Here is a 23428-nt window from a genome sequence, read left to right on the forward strand (position 1 = left end):
ACAAATCTTCAATTTATCAGTACCTAGTCCATCGAAATATTAGTACCTATTTAAACTTTGAAAACTAGTAAAAAGTAAATAAGTACCTCATCAAAACCAGAAATGTAGAAGAAAATTTTAATTTTTTAAATACTGTTTTTCACTTATTTATTTATATTAACTTATTTAAATCCTATATTAACCATGGATAACTGAATTGAAGTCCTGAAATATTAAGAATGCATTGTTAGGCACCTTCAATTTAGTACAGTTTCAAAAGCATTGCAAAAATATGTATCAAAGGGACCAATATCTCAAAAATGAAAAGAGATATCGCAATTCTGTTTGTTCACACTTTTAAGCTTATGGATATGATTAAATTTGATGTATTCCCTTACCCGCGCTCGGCTAATGGAGGGTTCACTTCGTCGCATTCGGCCTCATAGTGACCAGCTACATTACAGCCGGGATCCTTCCGAAACCAGTTCTCACTAAAACACCTCGAGTCTTCACCCTGAATCCCCTCGAGACCGCCCGCAAGCATTACTTTGAGTGAGAGGTGAAACTTCCATCAGGTAATGAAACTTTCTTACTGTGTATCTGGCAAACTGCTTCTTCACATTATTTGACTTTCACTATATCATTTTACATTTCCATTATTGCGAAATACAGAGTTGCACCTGTAGGATAAGCCTTGATACATCCTCTACACTTATGAGAATTACATCTTTAATTTTTGCTATATATCAGATAGCAGCAAAATATTTTGATTGGAAGAGAGTATGATTTGGTGTATCTTCTCCATCTCAATACCAGTATTTTTTTCTTAGCCTTTCGCCAATTCAATGTAAATATCAGCAAAAACCGGGTGTCCAGTTAAGGCTTGAGAGATAAAACATTTTATTTCTCGCCATTTCCTTTTCAGTCACTCTTTTATATCCTTGATAAAAACCTTTGTCCACCCTTGATATTTATTCCATATTTCCTGCCATGCCACAGTTAATTTCTCGTTCCTCGAAACTTTATTGCCATGACCCCGCATACAGGACACCCACTCTTTCCTTGACCAATAAGGCTATGGGTGGAATCTTCGCAATTACATGACCCGCGCTGTGCGACAAGTGCTTAAAATCAGCAATGCTAGTCTGGTCACCTGTTTCATCAGCTTCTCATACGTCTCATATCCAAGGGCTTCATGTTAGACTTACGCAGCATACATTATTGAAAAAGGTACATTTGTCAATAACCGTATTTTTATTGGTCGAAACCAGGCAATTCTTGGCATTATTCTGGACAGTGAGTTCAGTGCTTTTTCCAGACAGTACTAGGTATTCTACGAATACACTATATAAATACATACCTACATCTGCTATGAGTATCTGATATATTTAAAGAATTTTCTATAAATATTCAATGATTCATAGAATATTTTCTGATCACGGTACATGGAATAACCACTGGATATTCAATTTAAAAATCAATAAATAATCTAATAAATTTTTGAATATTGGAACGCAGGTATAGAATACCTCCCTCTGAAAGTCCACCAAAGCAGTAGCAGTAAGTGCTCAAAGACAGGCTCTAATAAGAAGTTAGGGAATATAAATAAGCATCCTGGTATCTATGAAAATATATGTTTTCGAGTAAGAATTGTTTAAATTTAAAATAACAAGATTTTTCACGTATAAGATGAGACAGTGTGCGCTTAGATGGCACCACATATAGGTGCGCGCCACCGTATTAGTAAATAAACACTTTATTAATTGGCTTTTCCACGAACTTTTCTAATCAATAGTACTTTCAACTTTCAATTTGAAAGTGGTATTGATTGAAATATTAAAGATCTTTCTAAAATATCTTAAATGTGTTTTTTTTTCGTTTTTAATATCGTTGATTCTTACAGTTTTTTGGCACGTTGTATATATGATCGCCCCAATAGATAAAGATCATGACGTACATAATAACACCGTCTTCTATTTCTCTTTTGACAAATATAGTGCACATCTCAGTTCAATCAGATGGGTAATGAGCGAGAATCTGCATCGAATTGCGTTCAATCATGCATTTCTAAGCGGTTTAATATGGAAGTAGTTTCGCAATACAGTAGGGGGTTGACGTAAAACCCGACGGCCTAAGTACGTTTCAATTTTCTTAATACTATTTCTATTTCCAGTGAAAATTGCGATTTTTAGCACAAAATTGATAATCAATACCTTTGTTTGAATAACTTGCTTCACAAATTGCACTATCACACTTGCAAAATTAAATTTGGTTGCCGCCGAAAACTCAATTTCAAAAATTTATCGGCTAAACGACTAATAAAATATCGAAGTTAATATTGGATTGGACAATCAAATCAGTGGAGTTGAATGCGAAATCACCAAATATTGAACCAGAAATTAGACTTTTGACTAGTTAGTCGAGGCCATTTCGGTTACGACATGACAATTTCAATCTGGTCTGGTCACCTTCAAAACATAATATTTTTACCTATTGCCTGAAGCTCAGCCTACTTACCTATTCATCAAATATTTGGGTTGTTGCCTTCCTTTACAGGTTGCAGTATATGATTAGATTCATACTGAAAAAATAATTCAAAAAATTAATTGAACGTCATCTTACTTTTTCACTTTAGAAGGTGCAGAATATTCTATATTCTTCAAAATGTGTATAAATATTCTTTAAATTGCGGAAATATGGGACACAGAGAAAAAATCGATACTTCGCTTAACATGAACTTTCATGTTTATACTTCAGTGTAAGGTACCCCCAGATAAACAGCCAAGCATAGTTTACTTACAATCTTCGGTTCTCCAAAAGTACTAATTTAATTGATATTCCTCCTTGATTGCAAGGGATCCATTCAGTCTTCTGAATTGCTATCTTTAAACGCATGCTCTCCAGGTTGCGGAAGACCCTTGAAGAAGTACGTATCTAGTCTGAACTAAATTGAATTAACCTACTTCCTTTTTGCAATTTTTCTGGAAAATATTCATTTTTCACTTACACTTTACTAACTTGAATTCTACATTCTCCATGGATTGGACATTGGACAATTGAGGTCTAGGATCTTGGAAAATTCATTTTTAGGCACGTTCATTTAGAGCACCTGAAGCCGGAAAATAGGTACCATTGTAATTTATGTAGGTAATAGAGCTTTCAATTTGAAAAATACAAAATAACATTTAATAAAAAACTTATATTAAATATTACATTTATATATACCCTCGAATTTACTGCTCAACTGTTCAAAAGTTAAAATAACAGCAAAACAAAATCGTAACAAGTACGACATGAAATGCTTCTGAAAGAACAGATATGCTAAACAACAAACAAGTGGAAGATAAACGCCACTTAACAAAGATTTAACAACATCAAGATCACAGTTTTCGTTTCAGTTTTCTTATTTTATATGGATTTTTAACCAGTAAAAAAGGGGCGTATCTCTCGGCTAAAGGATGATACACCCAGTCGTAAAGCATGTACTATGTTTTCTTCACAAAACCAGTTGTAGGAGGAGGAGGCAAATTTGCACTTGGTGCTACCGGATTAGTAGGATCCATACCCATAGGCGAGGTCAATTTCTGAAGGGGTCTTTCTATGGTCATGGTTTGTTGAGGTATTTTCGAATCAGTTTGAACTTGCAATGATGAATAAATCTCCTTCAAAATCATTAAAATTGAATCTTCAGACTCCCAATAGCACACGTGGCTAGTAATAGCGAATATATATTCGTTGAAAAATTCAAGAGGAGCCTCTTGGAGTACATAGTCAATTCTTCTTCCATTATTCAACTGTCCTAAAGAAATGTCGGTTGCTTCTTGCAAAAGTTCTGCGTCATGCTCGTTTTCTTCTGGGGTCGTTTCCAGCTGTGATTGAATGCTATTGTTCACTTCAGCTTCTAAAGCAGGTTGGTCTGACCTGTGGAACATCGCCAATTGATAGAACGAGTTCCAAGTGTTTTTCATAGAATCGAAAACTTTCTGTTTAAGATCAGCTCCTACTCTTGCCATTGTTTCCTTCAATTCTAAATTATATTTAGGTTACATTGAGTTATTGTTGGAAAAACATGGAGGATCACCTAGATGCATTCGTTTCCTCCCTTTATGATGCGGTATGAGAACAGGTTTCAATTTCGCTATCTCTGGATTAACCAAAGCTTCTATGCGGTATGCCACTGGGTCATATGGATGGAAAATATTAAAGAAGGCAGGGCAAGTGGGCAAAGAAAAGCTCTCCCCCAGTTTGTCTAAACCCCTTACAGTGACAAACATTCCTGTGTAAAAAAAACTTTTTTCCGGACTAGATACATTTTCACAGAAAAATACCTATAGGACTTCCAAGTGCAAAAAAAGCAGAAGGTTTAAACTCCAACTGAGGATAACTGATTTTTGGTTGTCCAGCTCCTACTGACCCCATCATATAACTTATACGTCTACAGAGCGTTTTGTTCTCACTAGAAACCTCTGTAAAATATCAAAATTTGGCAGAAATTCCCTAAATATAATTAAATAATCAAACCCTGTTTGGATTCTTCCTCCTCGGGGGCATTGTCAGTATGTTGATGAGAAAGCAAGTCAAAAACAATTAAGGAACCCAGGCTATGTCCCGCCAGAGACACACCTCCTTTAAAACCAACATTTCTTTGCTTAAAAAGATTAAACACCCTATTTAGTTCATCTCCTACAGTAGAAATTATAGTTTGGCAATAAACAGGGCTTGTATAAAATAACACATCTAAAATAGTATCATTGGTAAAAGCTCTTAATTTTGGAATGCTCTCTAAAGTGATGTTTTTAAGTTGTTCGTCTACTCCAGTCTCCTTCGAGTGCAAAGACGAGTGCCAGCTTATTGGTAAGACTTCGACCCTGTTGACAACCCCTTGCTCGCAGGAAGATTTGTAGTGGGACTGAGTTAGTTGAAGGGCAATGTTTCGAAATTCATCAACTGCAAGGGGAATGTATATAAGACCCAATTCCTAGAAACTAATTGAATGAAACTTACCGACTTCCTCTACTGTCCTCAACTTGAGGTCACAAACTGACCCAATACCATGAACCATAAATAAGACATGGTCAACCGTTGCAGGCTCCCCCTCATCAATATCAAATTCATCCATACCTCTTTTCACTATTCTAGGCCGTGTTTGATTCTAAAAATTGCACAATTTAATAATTAAAATTAATAAAATTTGAAACATACAGGCGTGTTCGACCATGCATCGTTCAAAGGTGCAGGTGCAACAAGAACCAAAACGTCAGGGCCATGGAATTCAACAGTATCTCCATTGATAAGAGAAATTTTCCGATGCCACTGGTTTGATTCAAAAGCTATTTTAAATTCTTCTTCCAGTTTTGCTGCGATATTCTCTTCATATGGCACGTAGTTCCTATCATTTGTATTTTTATAAAACCAGGAGCATCGCCGTATTTCGCATGTAGCCCCTTTCCAGTAAACTGGAGTCTTTTGGCGTCTCAAGATATTCACATCATGACGCCCTCCATCTGTGGCAATCATCTTCTCAGGATCTAAATCATCTGCAAAAATCTTAATCATCACTCGATTGTGACAGAATCGCAAGCTTACTAGAAGTGAATGCATGTTCCAAAGAAAGTGAATCTACCATCGAAAATGGAGCCCACGAGCTCTTTTCTTCAGTCCCTCTTTTGTGGAACCAATGATGATAAACTGGCCTATAAACTTTTGTGGTGGGTACCTAAAAAATATTTGTCAAAACCCGCAGTACCACTCATGGAAAACCATACTCCTGGTGCCCCTTGACGATTCCCATTAGTAACGGTATCAGCCACTGAAGGTAAAGCTTCACTAGCTGGAATGGCGTCCATTACAGGTCCTAAACTAAGTAGATGTGTGGAATGTTGTGGTTGCGGAATACTGGGCTTAACGGACGGCACTGAGGGAGGTTGAGGATTAATAGGCTTAAACTGGCTATTGAGGGCAAAGGTAACGTCTTGAATTGACGAAGTTGAACTCGCAGGAGATATTGAAAGTTGATTCACTGGAGGTTGGAAGGATGTTGTAGGTACCACAGAGGGTGGAGGAGGGGGAGAAAAATAATATTGAGGGTTATTCTGCGCAGACTGGTTGCTACTAAGACCGGGAACTGGGGCATATACAGGGCGTTTTAACCCAGCTCTTCTAAATGTATTTACTGGGCCTGAGAAAAATTAATGAGTATGAAGTATTGAAAATGCTATATAAGATGTCCCAGAAAAAGATCGACAAAACGATACCACAAAATTAATTTAAAAATGCCTTTTTTGTTGTGCAGGGTCATTATCTACCTCGTTTTACAGGGTGCCCCAAATTTGGGTATCACCACAAAAACTGTTTTTGTTTTTTCCCAATCTTGTTCAACAAAATATATTTAAAATAAGGGTACTTTGTTTGTTTTACCTTGTTGTTGTAGATATCGGTACAGAGCTATGTGAAATACCTTTATTTCTTTATCGTTGCACGTGCAACCCATAGGAAATAAAAGTATACGAAAGTTACTGGTGTTTCGATATCAATTTTGAGTTGGTTATAATGCAATATCCTGACTGCTGTACAAAAAAATATATTTTTTTAATAAAAAGTATAATAAATAAAAGAATATTATAAAAATATATCTTCTCCATTACGTACAAGAAACACATTTTGGTAAAAAAAATAAAACACTTTTTGACTAAAATAATACAATTAAAAGTTCCCGTTTTTTCCCCAAAGAATTGGGTTTGCGTAAAATTCCTGGGACTTTTCCTTTTCCCAGTGGAAATTCCTTTGGGAAATTTGCCGGTTACTCATCACTACATTGGATGCCTGTGGCAACGTTATAAAGAAACTGGCGACGTAAAAGAACATCTTGGTCCCGCCAGGAAAACGAATGCTATTCAAGACAGATTTCTCCGCCATCAAGCCTTTCGCAACCGAAACGTTATACAGCCAATAAATTGTAAAATGAACTGCAAAATTTATATAGTTTATAGTAGTCTGCGACCAAACTGTAAAAACAGATTTTATGAGGTTAGACTACATACCCATCCATTTAGAGCTGTGTTGTCACACGGCAATCGCTCACGCCAATTAGAATGGGTACAATATCTAAATTAGCAAGAGCAGGGGGGTTCATGTTGTCATGACTAATGACTCGAGATTGGATTCGAGACCAAGTTCCAGTTCTCTACATCCTAAATCTTCGGGTATGGAGAAGATCCGGAAACACGGAATCGTTTCGCATATGCTCAGGAAGTTGGGCTATACCAAGAAGAAATTATTATTATGGTTTGGGGTGGAATCGGAATTGGTCGAGAAACATCCTATCAAGGCCGGGTTTTTAAATGGAAAAGCATATCAAAATTCAAATTTACATCCTGTTGTCTAATTAAAACATTATTGCTCATTTTTGCGTCCATACAAAGTGATTTTACAGCCAGTCTATCCAAAAACATTAGATACGTTTTTTATCCATTTATCAGACCTGCTGACTTCGATTCAGGTTTCAAAACTAAATCTAATTTTTTACTTCAATTCTTTAATTAGCAGCTTTATTTTATAACTATTTTGATCAACAACTTTCTCTATCTATTTGCAATAATCAATTACAATCAGTGGAATGGTCGCAAAGGAGTTTTGCTTGACAATTTTCATTTTGTAGTTTTATTACATTGCCCACATTGCACTATTGTGCAAATGCTAAAAATTCGGAACTTAAACATATTTTAAGCATGGCATGGTTTTTCAAACAAGAGGAACCGTTAAGTGTATGCATGAGAAATGGCAAAATATTTATTGAAATGTGATCGATAAGCAAATCAGAACCATGTCCAGGGGGAGTCAAGCAATCGTGGTGACCATACTCTGTTATTGAACATCTAAAATGTTATTCCTATGGAAAATGTTATATTTGTCAATTAAAACACATTGTACTGAATGTGGTTAATTATTTTTAACTGTTTATGTTCAATCAATTTCTTTTAAATTCCTAATTAATTGAATTGGTTAATGCTTAATCTGCAATTATAATACTACACGCATCAAGTTTTACCTGGTCCCCTACACTATTTTGATGCGGGTGTGTATAAGAAAAGCGCATTTTTAAAACAACTTTACTTAACTCAAAATCTGGTATTCTTCTGTCAATTTTTGTCTGAGACAGTTTGTATTATTACCCGTAGGAGCTCCTGAAACTTGCCCCACTGGAGCCGCTGTAGGATCAAACAGAGGCACTGGAGGGGCGTCTATATTATCCTGGTCAATACCCAAAAGTGCCGGTGCGGCTATATTTTCAATTTCAACTTGATTTTGCTGAGTGCCACCAGCTCCTAGACGTAAATATTGGGAAAATGATGACAGAACCGAAGATAAATTGGAACCAGGCTGGGTAGGAGGAGAATTGAGGTCAAGATTTTCAGACTCCGGCTGAAAGTAGGTCGAGGTGGATATTTGAGGTTGACTCGTAAAAGATTCCACTGGAGTTAGAACTGCCGCAGACGGATCTTGGGTATTACTTGAAAGAGTGTTTTGTAAAATTTGTTCTGAAAGGAAAAGAATTGTAAGGGCATTATTTGCTCTACTTAATTTTATACATGAGAAAACACATTTTATGTCTGAATGTTAAACTTCACCTGATTACTGCACTTGCTGATAAAACAAAACCTATCAATGGTATCGGTTATAAGTATTTTTTGGTTTGCAAACATCCGACCTAACCCATTGGTGGTAACATTCACTACAAAAAGCCTGTGAAATTTTTGAAGCAATCAGTTAAATTTTTGATAGCTCGCAAATATGTGGTTTCACCGCGGTTTTCTGTTTGTGATGGTGTTTTGTTATGCAGGAGCATCTAATATTGAGGATATTGAGTCTCCTAACAATTACGAATTGCTTGATGATGAACAACTAATACAGGATACTATAATTCACAGGAACCCGATTGCCCTATTAATTGATGACTCATGCCAAAATTTTCAAAATGTTCTTGAAGTGGTTCAAAAAGGGTATTTCAACGCTTCAGACTTGTGGCTCGTAACTTTTAATAACTCAGGTATGAATTTCAGTGACAAATTTTAAATTTTAAATTTAAGAAAATCCAGGTGTTTCAACTGTTTGGGAAAAGAGCTTTAATAACATAAAGGAATTCTATAACACACTGAATTCTTTGGCGTCTCAAAGTAGATCTCAACCAAGTCCCAACCAATCACTACCAGTATTTGCATTATTCCAAACGGCTAAAGTTCTACCAAAGGATAGTGCTCTTATTATTTTTAGCAACGCTTACATGAATGAGGATAAACATTTGGAAAATAATGCTTTAAACATAATTTTAAGTAAAAATATTACAGTAAGTACCTACTAATGTGTTTATTCTACTCTTGGCCTCCTATAAAAAAAAAAGACAAGTTGGCAGAGTGACTAATGTTTTTTAGGTATACACTGTAAATGAAAAGCAGCATTTTTCCAATAGTATCCTGCATAACATTAGATCCTATTCTGGTGGCAGAAAATTAATTGTCAATCAAAAACCAGAGTTTGAGAACTATAAGTACCATGCCTATGAAACTCCTAGCAACGTATCTCTAATATTCTCCAAGAAAAACTTAAGAAATAGCAGGGATATGTCTTTTCCTATTGATTCTGCAGTGACTGCGATTCATATAACCATAAAATCTTCTAGTAATACTAAGGGAGTATTAACATCTCCAAGCGGTAAGAACGTGAACAAATCAAATTCAAAAGAGACTTTAAGTAACCCAATATGTTTAGAGTACAAATTCTCATTCTCAAATAAAACAAAGTCGATTGACATCAAATATTCCCAAGGATCGATATTTGAAAATTTTAACGGACTTTTTGAAATGCACTTAAATTTTTCTACGTCAAGCAGACCAACCGTCGGAATTTGGACTTTGCATTTGGAAAATTCACAGGAACCTTACAATGTGACGGTGTTTGCTTTCTCAAATATAGCTGCCCATTTTCGTTTTTCAGAAGAAGGTGAGTTTTATCAAATCATAAGTGACTCTTTCGTTTCCTGTTGCCACTGGGTTATCAGTAGGATGAAGATACTTTGACCGAAATAACTTCGTATTATTTGATAAGGTGTAGCTGTTGACTGTAAGACGTATGTTATCAATCGACAAATATTAGGAACGTAAATCCGTAGATTTGCACGATTTTGAAACTGTAAAGAACAAAGCACGCATGGAATGGATCGTAAAAAGATAACTTACGTCTACGTAGCACACATAACACAGCACATAACAATGGCGGCTCTAGGAAGAATTGTGATTAAAGACTATTTCCATGTAGCACTAATGTTTAATTAATACAATAAATATATTCAGACAGACTTTGTACAAATAATATACATGATATAAAGGATGCGTCACTGAATAAATGATGTAAATTACTGAATGAGAAAAAATACGCGACCTTGTTGCTCTTTGCGCCAACTCCTTTCTCTAAATTTTGAAAAGTCGAATATTAATCTGCGTTAATTCCATTTGTTTACTACTTACATGTCTAATGCTGATAAATTTATATATTATAGATTTTATTACGAAATATGTGTGTTGGAACGCGTCCACATGCTCGAATGAAAAGACTGTCCACTTTCCTTGACCGCTTGCCGCTTGACTAAAAATAAGTTTTATGCATTTCTCTCAGGGTCAATGAAAATGTACTGCAGATAATATGACCTAACCACTAGCAAACAAATACCACCTATCATATTGACCCATAGAATAAAAGTGGGTTATTACGTTTTTTAGGGCTAAACATTCCAAAGGATGTGATGAAATTAGGCGTAACCGGTAATATCAGTCATATAACCGACGTAAGTTTGTTAGATAGCAATGGTGAGACGGTATTGGGCAATGTAAGTTACAAATTCAACAATAAGTATGTTACACAAAGCAGAGATAACGTGCCGGACATAAAAAATAATGTCGTTAGCAGCATTGAGATTAGCAATGAATTGCAGCTGCCCAAACATTTTTATGCTCTAATTAAAGGAAAAGATGTTAAAGGTACTGTTTTACAATATCAGATACAATTGTTCAAAAAAAATTCCATACTTTAGTTTGTTTTTTACTCTCATTACTCTATAATTCTTTCCAAATTTGCAGAAAATTTACAGTAATGTATAAAGTCTTGATAAGTTGAGAAAAATGTATCGCAACTCAAACCAATTTTTAGAGTATTTTTAAAACCGTAAAAAAAAAGTTTATTTAAAAAAATAAAATAAACATTTATTCACAATATGTTAGAGATTTTAATACACCCACTACTTTATTTTTCGGAAATTTACAACTTTTTTGCTAAACACTTAAAGACCAATTTTAAAATACTTGTGTGAATATTGGTTTTAGCTGCAACATATTTTTCAACATCACACAACAAACATCAATATATATATCCTACAAATTTGGAAAAAATATAGACAGAAATAAAAAAAATATCAAAAGAAATAAAATGTAGATATACGTTTTGGACCACCATGTACATAGAAACACGAGGGGTCAGATTCTTGATTCTGGAGAATAGAAACCTCACGGGGGCGTCAAAATGATAGGTGTTTATTCACCTGATATATGTCGGACCTGTATTTATACACCATTTCAACGTTACTCCCTAGGGAATGTTCTACGCTCTCAGTTTACAGAATCGGGCCTCAGAATGTGGCTCTGAAAATTCGATCTTTTCAGGAAATGTCTTTCAACGTTTAAGCTATTTCTTAAGGAAAAACGACATTTACCCCATACAAACTTTAACAGTGGATGTAGGACTAGGTTCACAGCTTGTTTTGTCCTCTTCTACTACAACTGCTGAAATATATTTTGTAGTATCCAATCTTGGAACTACTGCTCTACTTGTTACTTTCTCTTGCAGTGACTCAAAATATATTTTGAATCGTTTATCAATTTTAAGGTAATTTCCTTTAATTTACATCTTACTCTTTAAAAAGTCAAATAAAATCTTGTATTAGGAGATATTTAGAGCCCCAGGAAAGCACCATAGTAACACTGTACCTGAACCCTAGATCAGGCACTTATCAAGACGAAATCACATTTTTTGTGAAATCCAGCTCACAGGTAGTTCAAAAGAAAATATTGGTAGATATAGGATCGCAAATAATAGACGAAACTCCACCAGAATTAGATTACAACTATATCAGTGACTGTACTGAAGTCATATTTGCTTCATGCAGTAAAGGTACATGGACCATTGAAATCACTGCTCATGACGTTGACTCTGGTGAGTTAATACAACAAATCCTTCAGTTAGTAGTAAAGTTTTTATCTTTGTTTAGGTTTACTGCATCTGACCACATACCCTACAGGGCTCTACTTTCCTTATGCATATATCTCTGGAACAAAAGATTATATTTCTGGCCACTACAGTGACTCCTGCTGTAATCCGAACCTCCAAATTTCTGCTGTGGACAGGTTACATAACAGTAACAGCTACTCTGTGAATGCATACAGTAAGTAATATAATAATATTGAATCGTGACTCTCATAGACCTCTTTTTGCAGAAGCCCGTTTAGGTCCAGGTCTAATTGCCGCGATAGTACTGGGAATATTACTTTTTGTAGTTTTGGTCACTGTAATTACCGTGGTATTAGTTAGAAAATATAAGTCAAAAGAATCATATGATTTGCCCACATACAGAGGAGGTGGAATTTGACAATTAATCCAGGGCATTATTATGGAACAAAATCGGTTAAACTTGTGGAACAGTTTTGCAATTGATTACCCTACTTCTAATACCAACAGCAGCGGAACTGAGGAAAAATCTTCGGCATAGAATCAAAAACGTTTTCTATGTAAAACTTTTTTTACATTAAAGCGTATAATAATAAGTATATTATATTTGTGTCTTTTCAATAGTTGTCATATTAAATATTTAACTTATTTGATATAATGTATTCTATATGGCGTTTTTGAAACATAACTATAACCTATAATCTAGGGCTCAAAGTTTACCAACCTCGTTACCAACACTATAACTTTATTGACTTATTTTATTGCTCGTATATTATCTATTACTTAATCATTTATGACTTGGAATTACTCAAAATGGAACCCATTTATGTTTCCATTTCTATCAGGTGAAGCAAATTTACCTGTATTATTGCTTATAATTTGGGCAATAATGTTTCCTTCATTCCGAATGGCGAATTAGCACGGGTAGCAGATCTGTATTCAAAACTGCATGATGAAAGTTTGAATTTCAATCACGCACGAGCAGTAGTCTTTGAATAGGTCATAAGTCTTAGATCTTAAGTTAAAAGGCCGCTAATTTTAAGGTCACTTTCATAAGTGATAAATGTAGATGATATATTCAAAGTGAGCACAAATCGCAACTAGATAATTAATGACTTTTTCCAGGACTCCTTACGAAAGTAAACATAACAAACCAAGATTGATCAGCGCAGTCGCGAAGACAAATGCCAATACGCTCGTGTGTTAGGAAAACAAATGAATGATTAACACAACGCCATGAAGTATTCTGGTTAAAATAATTATTATACAGTAATATATAATTGTGTTAGTCAATGAGGCCTATAGGTTTTAAAAATAACAAAACTATATTAACTTTGCTAATAATATTCAATAAAATACCGGAATCATTGTGAAAATGACCATGCATTGTGCTCCGACGACCTGCAATAATGAGGTTGTGCCGGTTTTACACTGAGGGTTCAAATCCCGATCCGGTAAATTTTTTTTATATGTATAAGTTCATGGTTACAGAAGAAAGTAGTATACATAACAATTAAATAGTCACTTTTAACACACAGGTCTGACAAATTGCAATGCGACAAACACGCGAGTGTGGTAAGAAATTGTCTTGCCTATGAATAACTATAATTTCACCTTTGACTTTATAAATATTTTTTTCATTTTCTTGTTCTTCACTGAGGAAGCAAAATCTCTCCAGGAGCCTCCATTTTGGTGGTTACAGATGTTGACACAATTGCTGCTTGGATACTAAGGGCTTTCCACAGGTTGAAATCATTTCTGTGGTGCTAGAATTTAAGGTTGCCACCAGTGGGGTTTTCAGAAAATGACAGAGTCAAACCCTGCAAACCCTGGGTCTCAGCTTTCAAAGCAATACAGAAAATAAACAAAAAAAAATAGAAAGAAAGAAGAATCAGTTTTCACAAAGAAAATTATTTAATTTGAAGAATGAACCAGAGAATGGACATGTCACTGTAGTCCCTGGTGTTTGAGGTATGAAGAACAACAACCAATCTGGCTGTATAATCATAAAGATACAAGGCCAGGAAACTGAAGACATACACTTCATAAATCTAGGGTTGGATGTTAAATTGAATAAGATTTAACATGTGTAGGCCTACTACTGCCCTTGTACCACAACCTATAGGATATTACATCAGAGATCACAGTTGAGCATACACAAACAAATCTTACTGTAACCTTCATCAAGCTATTAATTTATAATAATTTGGCCGTTAGTGCAATTGAATAGGTCTAAACCCAAACTGACAATGTTTACAAATGTTTACACTAGAATTACTGTTAGATATTGAGATATCAAGGGCTGTAGTTTAGATTTATAAAACGATAGAAGAACTTACTGCTCCATAAAATTAATGCTTTAAACCTTAACACTGACTAAAAAGAAATTATGTAAAATTAACATACCAGATGACAAATTCAAGACAGGTTGGGGTGGTTTTTCCATTGCTGGAAGCAAAATGGCATTTTGCGAAATATCTTCATAAGTACTGCCAGTCACTGAGGGGCTAAATAGGGTGTTTTTCACAAACTTTTTAGGGTCGCTCATACTTTTTAAAGTAAAATACAAAATAATAATTTATTATTGTGAGATTTGTGGGTTAACAGCTGGAACAATTTGACTTTGATTTGACACTAGCAGTAACTCCATCTGACGGTAAACGGTAAAAATATAATGATGTGTCCGAAAATAATGCACGTTGCCAAGTTTATAGTCATGCGCTTTCCCTTTTAAATGTTGGCATCATTCGTTGTGGTGAATACATAATTTATATACGAATAAAAAAGTATAGCAATTTAATCTAAGACCCATAACTTAATAAATTTACCAAATAATTTACTGATAGTACTGACATTGAGAAAACTAAAACCAAAGTCATGCATTAACTGGCACACATGCGAATGAATGATAAGTTAACATTTATAGGTTCGCATGTGAGCATGCAATGGCAGATGGCGCTACAGATACATATTTTACACAGTTGAGTTCATTTACATCAGCAACAGCTGGTCTTACACTGGGTGTCTTGAGACCATTTACACCCACTGATTTGCGCTTTTGGACAAACGCCTGGTTTGTATGATAAATATGACGAATTGATTCATTCCCATGATTCAGATATTAAGCGAAAAATTTTGTCTGACGTGTAACTTTGCGATTTTGCCAAACGAAAGAAATACATATGTATGTATATTCCTTAATAGCTATGGCTTTCCAGGAAGGTTTCCTTAAATTTCCTCTAAACGAACAATAGTAACTCTGAATATACATATATATGTGGTGCTATGCATATGACTATCCTAAAATAGCTAGTTGAATTGGATTGCATAGTGTTATAGAATTTATGCAATAATTTGTAGATAGAAGGTTTCTCCAACGATCATGGCTGGTACTGGCGTTAATATATGATTTAAAACTGTCCGGTAACTGAATTCAACTCGGAACTTCCAGCTATGGTTAAGATATAAGACGTAATGTTCTCGTAGCGACTCATTCAGCTTCTCTGTTCTTGTACGGGGTTGTCCCGACCTATATAATACATCTAAGTAGCAATAAAAGATCTATAACCGTTTGTCTACAATAACTCAAAAACTCAGGTTTTTATGTGTCCAAGTCAGAAGATTAAGAAACTAAAAACAAATATTTATATTAGTAAATGTTTCGATCTTACCGTGTAGATGTAGTAATTATGTTATATAATAGTGAAGACTTTCCTTACTATATGTACCTGTAGGGTCAAATAAAACTATGAACCTTATTTTTTGGTATAAACAGAATTTGTTGTAATATCTAGGATCAGATCATTTAGAAGTAAAGTGTACAAATAATCAATAATTTAGAATTAATTTTTCACATGTACCTAATAAAATTGCAATAACTAGTTAAGTAGACGCAAGCTTGTGTTGACGCCTAAAATTGGAAAATAAGTACAAAGTGCATTAAAATCCAAGTGTGTCTATTAGGTGTTTTGATAGTATGCTTTTGTTATTGTAGTTACGTACAAACAGAGAATCTGGCCAATAACAAATAAACACACATTAAATACTCGCGTCAATAATGTTAGAACATTTATCACAAGAAGTTTCAGCAAAATATGCTGAACTGTAAAGCTTTAATAACTCAAAACTGTACCGGTTATTGCTACCCCTGACAGCTTATTGAAAATTGAGCCTACAGTTCAGATTATCCCCATTATTTCTACAAGCATAAGATAGTAAATTCATATGAATTGGACACTAGAAAAAACGCCTCATCATCAAAATATAATTCTTCAAAAAATCTTCTAGGAAATGACCTTACTTGATTTGTTCGCAATTTTGCGTAGCACGATTTGAAGTACCCAAAAGGTCACCGATCTGTAAAATAAACATGCTCAGTTGACCGCAGTTGCGAAATATTTTAAAATCTTAGACCATTGAACTATTCTTCATGCGAATAAAAATAATGTTTTATAGAAGCGTAGATATATTGTTTAATCGCTATACGCCTTTATAAGGAATCAGGTGATATTGTTGATGGTGACGATGTTCTGAGGGGGTCAAACTCAAGAAGAACCACGTTACAGGAAAAATTTGCCTACTCAGCGTAGGTGCGCTCTTTTTACAGGAGAATTGCTAAACTCCAACGAATAAAATTTGCACAATTCCCATGTTTTTATTTTAAAATAAAATTAAACAATGTATGTATTTCCTAACATGTTGTTGCAGCCGCACAAGTTTATTTCGAAACATCCGACGAGGATTAGGTATTACATGTCATTTGTGCTATTAACTCCATTCAGATTAATAATTCAAAATTAAACTTTAAAATGTAATTATTATTGACGAGGGCATAACAAATTTTCTGTTAACATGTGTTTACACGGCCTTGAGGGTTTAATTATTTTAATAAAAAGTGATTAATATATAATTACCTATACATATTACTTTCTCCACAAAGCATTGTGTGTTCCAATCACACATGCCGTCAGTTCAATAATCATTGTGCAATATAGACAAAAGGGAACACACGATGATTCACAGATGACTACGCATTTACTGCCGGAAAACTCCAATTTATTAGTCTTGAAATTTGATAAGTATAGTTTAGGTTAGTTTAGGTTAATAAAGAATTTCTCAGAAGTAATACTTTGCGGCGGTTTCTGATTAAAGAAAATGGAAACCTAAGGTGTTTTAGTAGGTAGGTGCATGGGCCAACACTTGTCTACGTCACATTTGGCTACAATAAGGCCGAAGGTGACGGGGGGAAAGTGTCCGGGGTAAATCCCACACTATCCGATCGACAAAAAACGAATCGGGTGTCTTAGGAAAATTTCCCTTCTTGAGAAAAAAATAAAGGTTAGTTAGGTAATGAGGACTGTCTCCTTCCCTCCGTTGAGCGTGTAACACAGTTTAACTCCGTACTGGTTAGTGATATTCTACGAAGGGATTTGCTACGAAATTGAGGAGCATTAACTGCTGCGAGTTTATTAGGAAGAGTAAATCAGTAATACATGATCCTCCAATATGGACCATTTCAATATCAAACTACATAGATGTGGCAAAAAGTAACAAGAAAAACGGTGGAAGTTCACTAAAGACGTCGTGTACGGATAAGACGGAATTATAGCCGGAAGATGGTCGGGAAAGAGGATCAACCACGTCAGTGCGAACCTCTTGCCAAGGTCTAAGGATACCAGTTTGTCTGCTTAGCATGTGTGCGACAGTCACATGATAGTCACTCTGTCCAAAAATGGGCAAGCTTTTTATCCATTTACTCCATATGTAGATTTTTCTGCTTAGTTTCTTCAATTATCTGCTTTATTTACGCTCACTTTCAATTTACATCCATCTGTAACAATGAATTGCAACCAGTGGAACGACTGCAAAGAAGAGTTGCTCGCAAGTTTTGCAATTTTATTAGTAATTTCATATCAATTGCCCTTACTTCTGTGTGAACTGTAAAAATTTCAGACTTACTTCACGCCAAAGTAAGTTCAGTAAAGTAATTCAAGTAAGGCACTATGTGGATTCAACACTGTCACTGAGTAGCCGCTAATAAACAAATTAGTTGAACTGTATGACAAACTGCAGATTCAATGCGCACACGTGCCGCAAAAAAAGGTATTTAATGAATGAACTATGAGTAACTTATTTAAAATCGTGATGATTGTTTTCCTAAAACATAGTTTGAGTAATAATTCTCAATTACATCATTTATTTTACAAAGACCTTCCTACATCACAGCTCCCAAGCAAGCAAATATTTTCGTAAATTACTAGTAATGCCAAACATTAGTAAACCATGCCGAAGTTTCCGCTGATACGGTCAAATAATCATTTTGCGTTTTTCCTTATTTTTTTGTTACGTAGTTACTTATTCTAATAAACACCTATAATTAACCTGAAACAACGTTGCCAAACCATGCACATTTTGATATACAATGAATCAAATATATATATACACATATATATGTATGTATATAGTGAGACTTTTTATTTCTGAACATACCATGTTGTTTGTTATCTTATGTTCAACTTTAAAAAACACACCTCAATGCATTTTTGTCAGGAGCACATTTCCAACATTTAATTTAATTAATTTCCTATCAACAAACAAGTTTTTTCCATCGTTTATGTACTATGAAACTGAATTTGTATTGCATTTTTTATATATTTTTTTTCCATTCACGGCTCTTTTTCTAATAAACTAATGGATCGATTTTAAATCGCATTATATCATTAAATATAGTTTTACAATACCTTTAATTTAAGGTATCAGGTGCCCCATATTTCAATTTAAAAAAATCGGCCATTTTGCCCTACTGGTTTATGTGAATAGCATTTAGAAAAATGAGCAAACAAAAGATAGTATTTTTTGTTCTATTTAATATTGCTTTTGATTTTTTGTTAATAAGAATTTGTTGAAAAGTTAAGGGAGAGAGGGGGGTCACAATTTCGAGCAGCGCAGTATATTAGTTTTTTGTGCAACAAAATAGTTTAAAAAAACCAATTGTGCATAATAAAGAAACTTAATTGGTGTGAAACTATTTTGATACAGGCACGTAATTTAGATAATGTGAGTTATTTTCATATAAATAATCATATTCTCTTGTATAATTGCTGAATATAATTTATCTAAATTCTTCACTGGAGCCTTCTGAGTTACACAAAAAATTCTTAATGACGTCGATTCGCGTTGAAGTAATAAAGCTTAGCGTTGCTTGTGTGTTTATATGAAAATTACCAGTTATTCTAATTTGGGGCGATAGTCAAATAATGCTCAATAACATAACGTGGATTTGCAACCTTTATACCTAGCACATTTAGTAGCATAATGCGATCCACGTGAGATTAATATTGAAAAGTATCAAGCCACCAACGCAAAGCAGATGCACAACATTTGAAGTAGGTTTATATTTAGAGCTCTTATTTTATTAATAGTAATTAGAGAATGACTTACCCTGTCCGTTCTTGTCGAACAACAAACAGGCAATGCGTTGGAAATTCTGAATCTTTGCCCGACGCGGCAACCGCGCTTAGATAATGACACACGTTGTTTGATTCCACGCGCCACGACCATGACCATCTCAATGTTACACAATATTTAATTCTAGATGGGCGCGAGAAACGAGATACATACTGTGGAGGTATCACGTCGTATTTTGGATGCTGAGATGCTGGGAACGCACTTGTGGAATTTCTGCCATGCCTCATTATAGTAGCCAAATATCCTTACGAGGTTGTTTTTTCGGATAAAATGACGCATGGATTTACGGATTGTCACGTTTGGACACGAAAATCGATAATTCATAGCGCAGTATATTATGGGGTGTTGGGTGCGTTCGCAAGCCAAACAACTTGTTAATCTACTGTAAGGACGTGAAACATGCTGCTATTTATTCATGTTGAAATGTGAATGAAGTATCTCAAAAACTATCGGGGCCATGAACAAAATGGAAAAAAATCGGTGAAAATTCGACAAAATCTACTATAATGAAAACCGTCAAGTTTCGCATTTATTTAGAAATACATGAAAATATTAATTTAGGGATTTTCGGTTTTAAGAGTAATTTGTGAGGATGTTTTCACTAAACACCTTCCTTCACTACGCTCATACTATGAGCACATATGACGTGTCTGCCATATTTCATCTAATTTTGTACGTAATCATACGGCTTTATGCGCAAATATCATAATTACTTGGTTAGCTATGCGAACTTTTTTAATTTATACAAAGTCGTGTATACATAATTAAATGTTTATAATTTGAATTTCATGCTAGTTAAATGTAGGCAACACACACCACGCTACTGAATTGTGGTCGGAGGCAACAGATAGCACAATTATAGTCACGTGAGAAATACCGGACTTCTATTTGTTGATCTTCGCATCGATGAGAATGATGGATAAAGTGCGCTGTCCGCCATTTTTTTAAATCCAGGTTTGATTTGCCTTGTTTACGTATCTTTTCCAGGTTCATTTGTACTTCTTTTTAGTTTTGGCTGTATATTATCTTAATATAAACATGTAATTAGGTGTAAGTAGTTCTATCACGTAGAAAAGGCGTAAAAACATGTACATATGCAGGTAAGTCTATCATTTTCTTTTCATACGTCATCATATACATATGCAGATGTAAATAGCAATGTACGAAATTCTATTTTTAAATTCAATTTACATTTTATAAATAATGATAAAGAAGTGTGGAATATTTCCAGGAAAAAACGGAAAAAAAATTGTGGCGGTTTTCTAGCAACAATACCTAATACCAGCATCGCTTTTATGCGATTTCATTTCACTTTAGTTTGGTATTGGGTTTAGAGCCTTGGTGCTCTTATCTCTTATCACGATCCCATCTATTTGAACTTTAGTTAACATTAATATTGGACGTGGGATTGTATAAGTCCTGTCTAAAAACCTATCAATTCACTTATTTATGTTAAAAAAAACAGGATTCCTTCAAGGATGGTGGGACATAATTCTTTTGTTTTTCTGAAATCCACACATTATTGCGAGTGTATTAGGAAATATTAGGAATTTTGAAGTGGTTTATTTCCAATAATTAGGAAGACGCAAAGTTACTTATCGCGCTTTTGTTTATGCTCTAAACCTAAATATGTATCTCCAAAATTAATCCAAAACCTCCTCGAAACCAGTTAGTTATAACATTCTCATGGAGTATTCAAATCACTTTGAATTCAATACTGTTGTTCGTTTCCACGGCGGATATTGAAATCGAATCTAGGTTCAATCCCCACACCATTCCGAAAAGGTGAATTAACTTTGAAACTCAAGCTGGATTCAGTAGCCTTTTTCATTAATTACTTAATACGAAAAGCGGACCCAAAAAACGAACTCAATACCTTATTTAAACGTAATCATTATCAGTACAAGTATGCTATTTCCGATTTTTGCATTATTTGCAAAGCGGCAAGCCGTCTAAATGCTTGTTCCTAACATGTACAAAATGAAGGTGGGTAGAAAACATGTCACTGTTAAGAAAGTGACTACCCAATCGTTAGGGCCATTTGAAAACTTTAAAATCAAAAGGATTTTTCTGTGTTCTCTTAGTGCTTTTGTATACCAGGTATTCTAATGTTGAAGGTGACTTGGAGATTGGGATACAAGCCACGATCTAAGATCGGTTAAATTATGGCATTGGTGAGTAAATGTTTACAATATAAAATGACACTTTCAAATTGAAAAAATCCGATAACGTTATTTTTTAGCTAAATTTCGATTTTATTTTTTCGCATTATTTAAAAGAATTCTTATTTGTAAATTAATTATCCTTTCTCATTGGCACGTTTCTTTACTTACAAAATTTCGAGTTTTTCTAGCTATCTCCGTGTTTTTTTTTCAATATCAAAGATCGGGACAATTTTTTAATACAGCCGTAAATAGGCATGTCGCTGCGTTTAATCTGCTTTACGACTCAGACTAAACTCTGATTTTCCACAAAAACGCCGCTTCGAAGAAATGGGAAAACCGACTGAAAATTCCACATCAACGAAATATTACAACTCAAATGTTTATAAAATCCACAGTGCACTAGAAATCTCGGCCACCAATAAACTTTCGTTGCTTCCAAAAAAATAATTTAGTGAATCAACGCTCAAAAACTTCCGGTGAAGAAGTTAAATTTACTCTCAAATGTGACTCATTTTGATGAGTGAGTATTAAAATTATGTGACATTTATTATTCAACACTCAACACTAAAAATCAGATTTTAACCAACATACGAGTACATACCTCTGTAAAACGGCCTTGCTTTAAGCTTAGTCACACCTGTGTACGTAAAATAACCTTTAATTTACAGTTTCCTACTACGATAATGTAACGTGGGAGGTGACATTACGTTGACCCAGGGACGGTCAGAATATTTTTTTTTGTAATGGGTTCAATTAAAAATATGTTAATGTAAAATTCCTAAGCAGATAAAGTTTATTTGCCCACATTTTGTATTGGCCTGAAAGAATATATTACATCAAAATTGGTTTTTCTCCAAAAAACAGACCCTCAGAGATTTGTTTCTAAAATTAACTCACCCTAAATATCGAAAATCTGCGTCCATTCAAAAGGTTAAAAGAAAAATAAAATATCGGGAGAATCTTGAAGATTCGACAATGAGTTTAAAATAAGGGCAGGATCGCATCATTCTACAGTCCCTACCCCACTCAAGAGGTTTATAATTTCCCTTGCATCATCAAGGATCTTCCTCAATTTTATATCACTGTGATCTAACTAATGCATTTTTAGTCCTTGTTTTGCCTACCCGAGGAATATATTTTATAGTTTTTGATAAGACCGCTTTACATATGGAAATACGTATCTTTAACCACCTCCAAATACTGAAAAATGCGTTTCGTAGATTTCGAAAACTGCTTACCTAAGAACCCAATTTCTTTGGGGCCCTAGTTTATAGAGGCATTTTAGACATGAAAAAAAATGTTTGTTCGTTACCTCTGATATATTTCCTGGGTCCACATAAAATTCAGTTTTACTTGTATCTTTAACCAATCTATGTCATTTCAACAGTACGTACAACCTACGTATTTCAAAATTCAGGATGCACGTAATAAAAATATTGTGTTTAAAGTTCCTTTGTTTTCAATTTCTCATTTCGAAGAATTAAAGCTGATTAAATCAGTGATAATGAAATGAGTAACACTGTAGATTATGAAATGAAACACAAAGG

The 23428-nt window shown here is 34.5% G+C and overlaps 2 protein-coding genes across 2 annotated transcripts; one reads left to right on the forward strand and one right to left on the reverse strand.

The window, feature by feature from the left end:
- Positions 1-3142: 3142 nt before the first annotated feature.
- Positions 3143-14881, reverse strand: PAPLA1 (Phosphatidic Acid Phospholipase A1). The gene is made up of 10 exons (XM_066391410.1): positions 14656-14881; positions 8151-8516; positions 5745-6157; positions 5566-5695; positions 5182-5516; positions 4984-5131; positions 4501-4926; positions 4308-4445; positions 4061-4255; positions 3143-4006 (listed from the first exon to the last, which is right to left on the reverse strand). Exons 1-10 carry the CDS (start codon positions 14795-14797, stop codon positions 3465-3467), a joined length of 2835 nt encoding a protein of 944 aa, XP_066247507.1. The 5' UTR covers positions 14798-14881; the 3' UTR covers positions 3143-3464.
- LOC136409522 (uncharacterized) lies at positions 8764-12825 on the forward strand. Its single transcript, XM_066391085.1, has 9 exons — positions 8764-9025; positions 9075-9322; positions 9408-9687; positions 9745-10049; positions 10724-11009; positions 11688-11910; positions 11969-12237; positions 12293-12466; positions 12519-12825. Exons 1-9 carry the CDS (start codon positions 8770-8772, stop codon positions 12668-12670), a joined length of 2193 nt encoding a protein of 730 aa, XP_066247182.1. The 5' UTR covers positions 8764-8769; the 3' UTR covers positions 12671-12825.
- Positions 14882-23428: the final 8547 nt, after the last annotated feature.

Source organism: Euwallacea similis, chromosome 6, assembly GCF_039881205.1.
Source record: "Euwallacea similis isolate ESF13 chromosome 6, ESF131.1, whole genome shotgun sequence".
NCBI classification, from domain to species: domain Eukaryota; kingdom Metazoa; phylum Arthropoda; class Insecta; order Coleoptera; family Curculionidae; genus Euwallacea; species Euwallacea similis.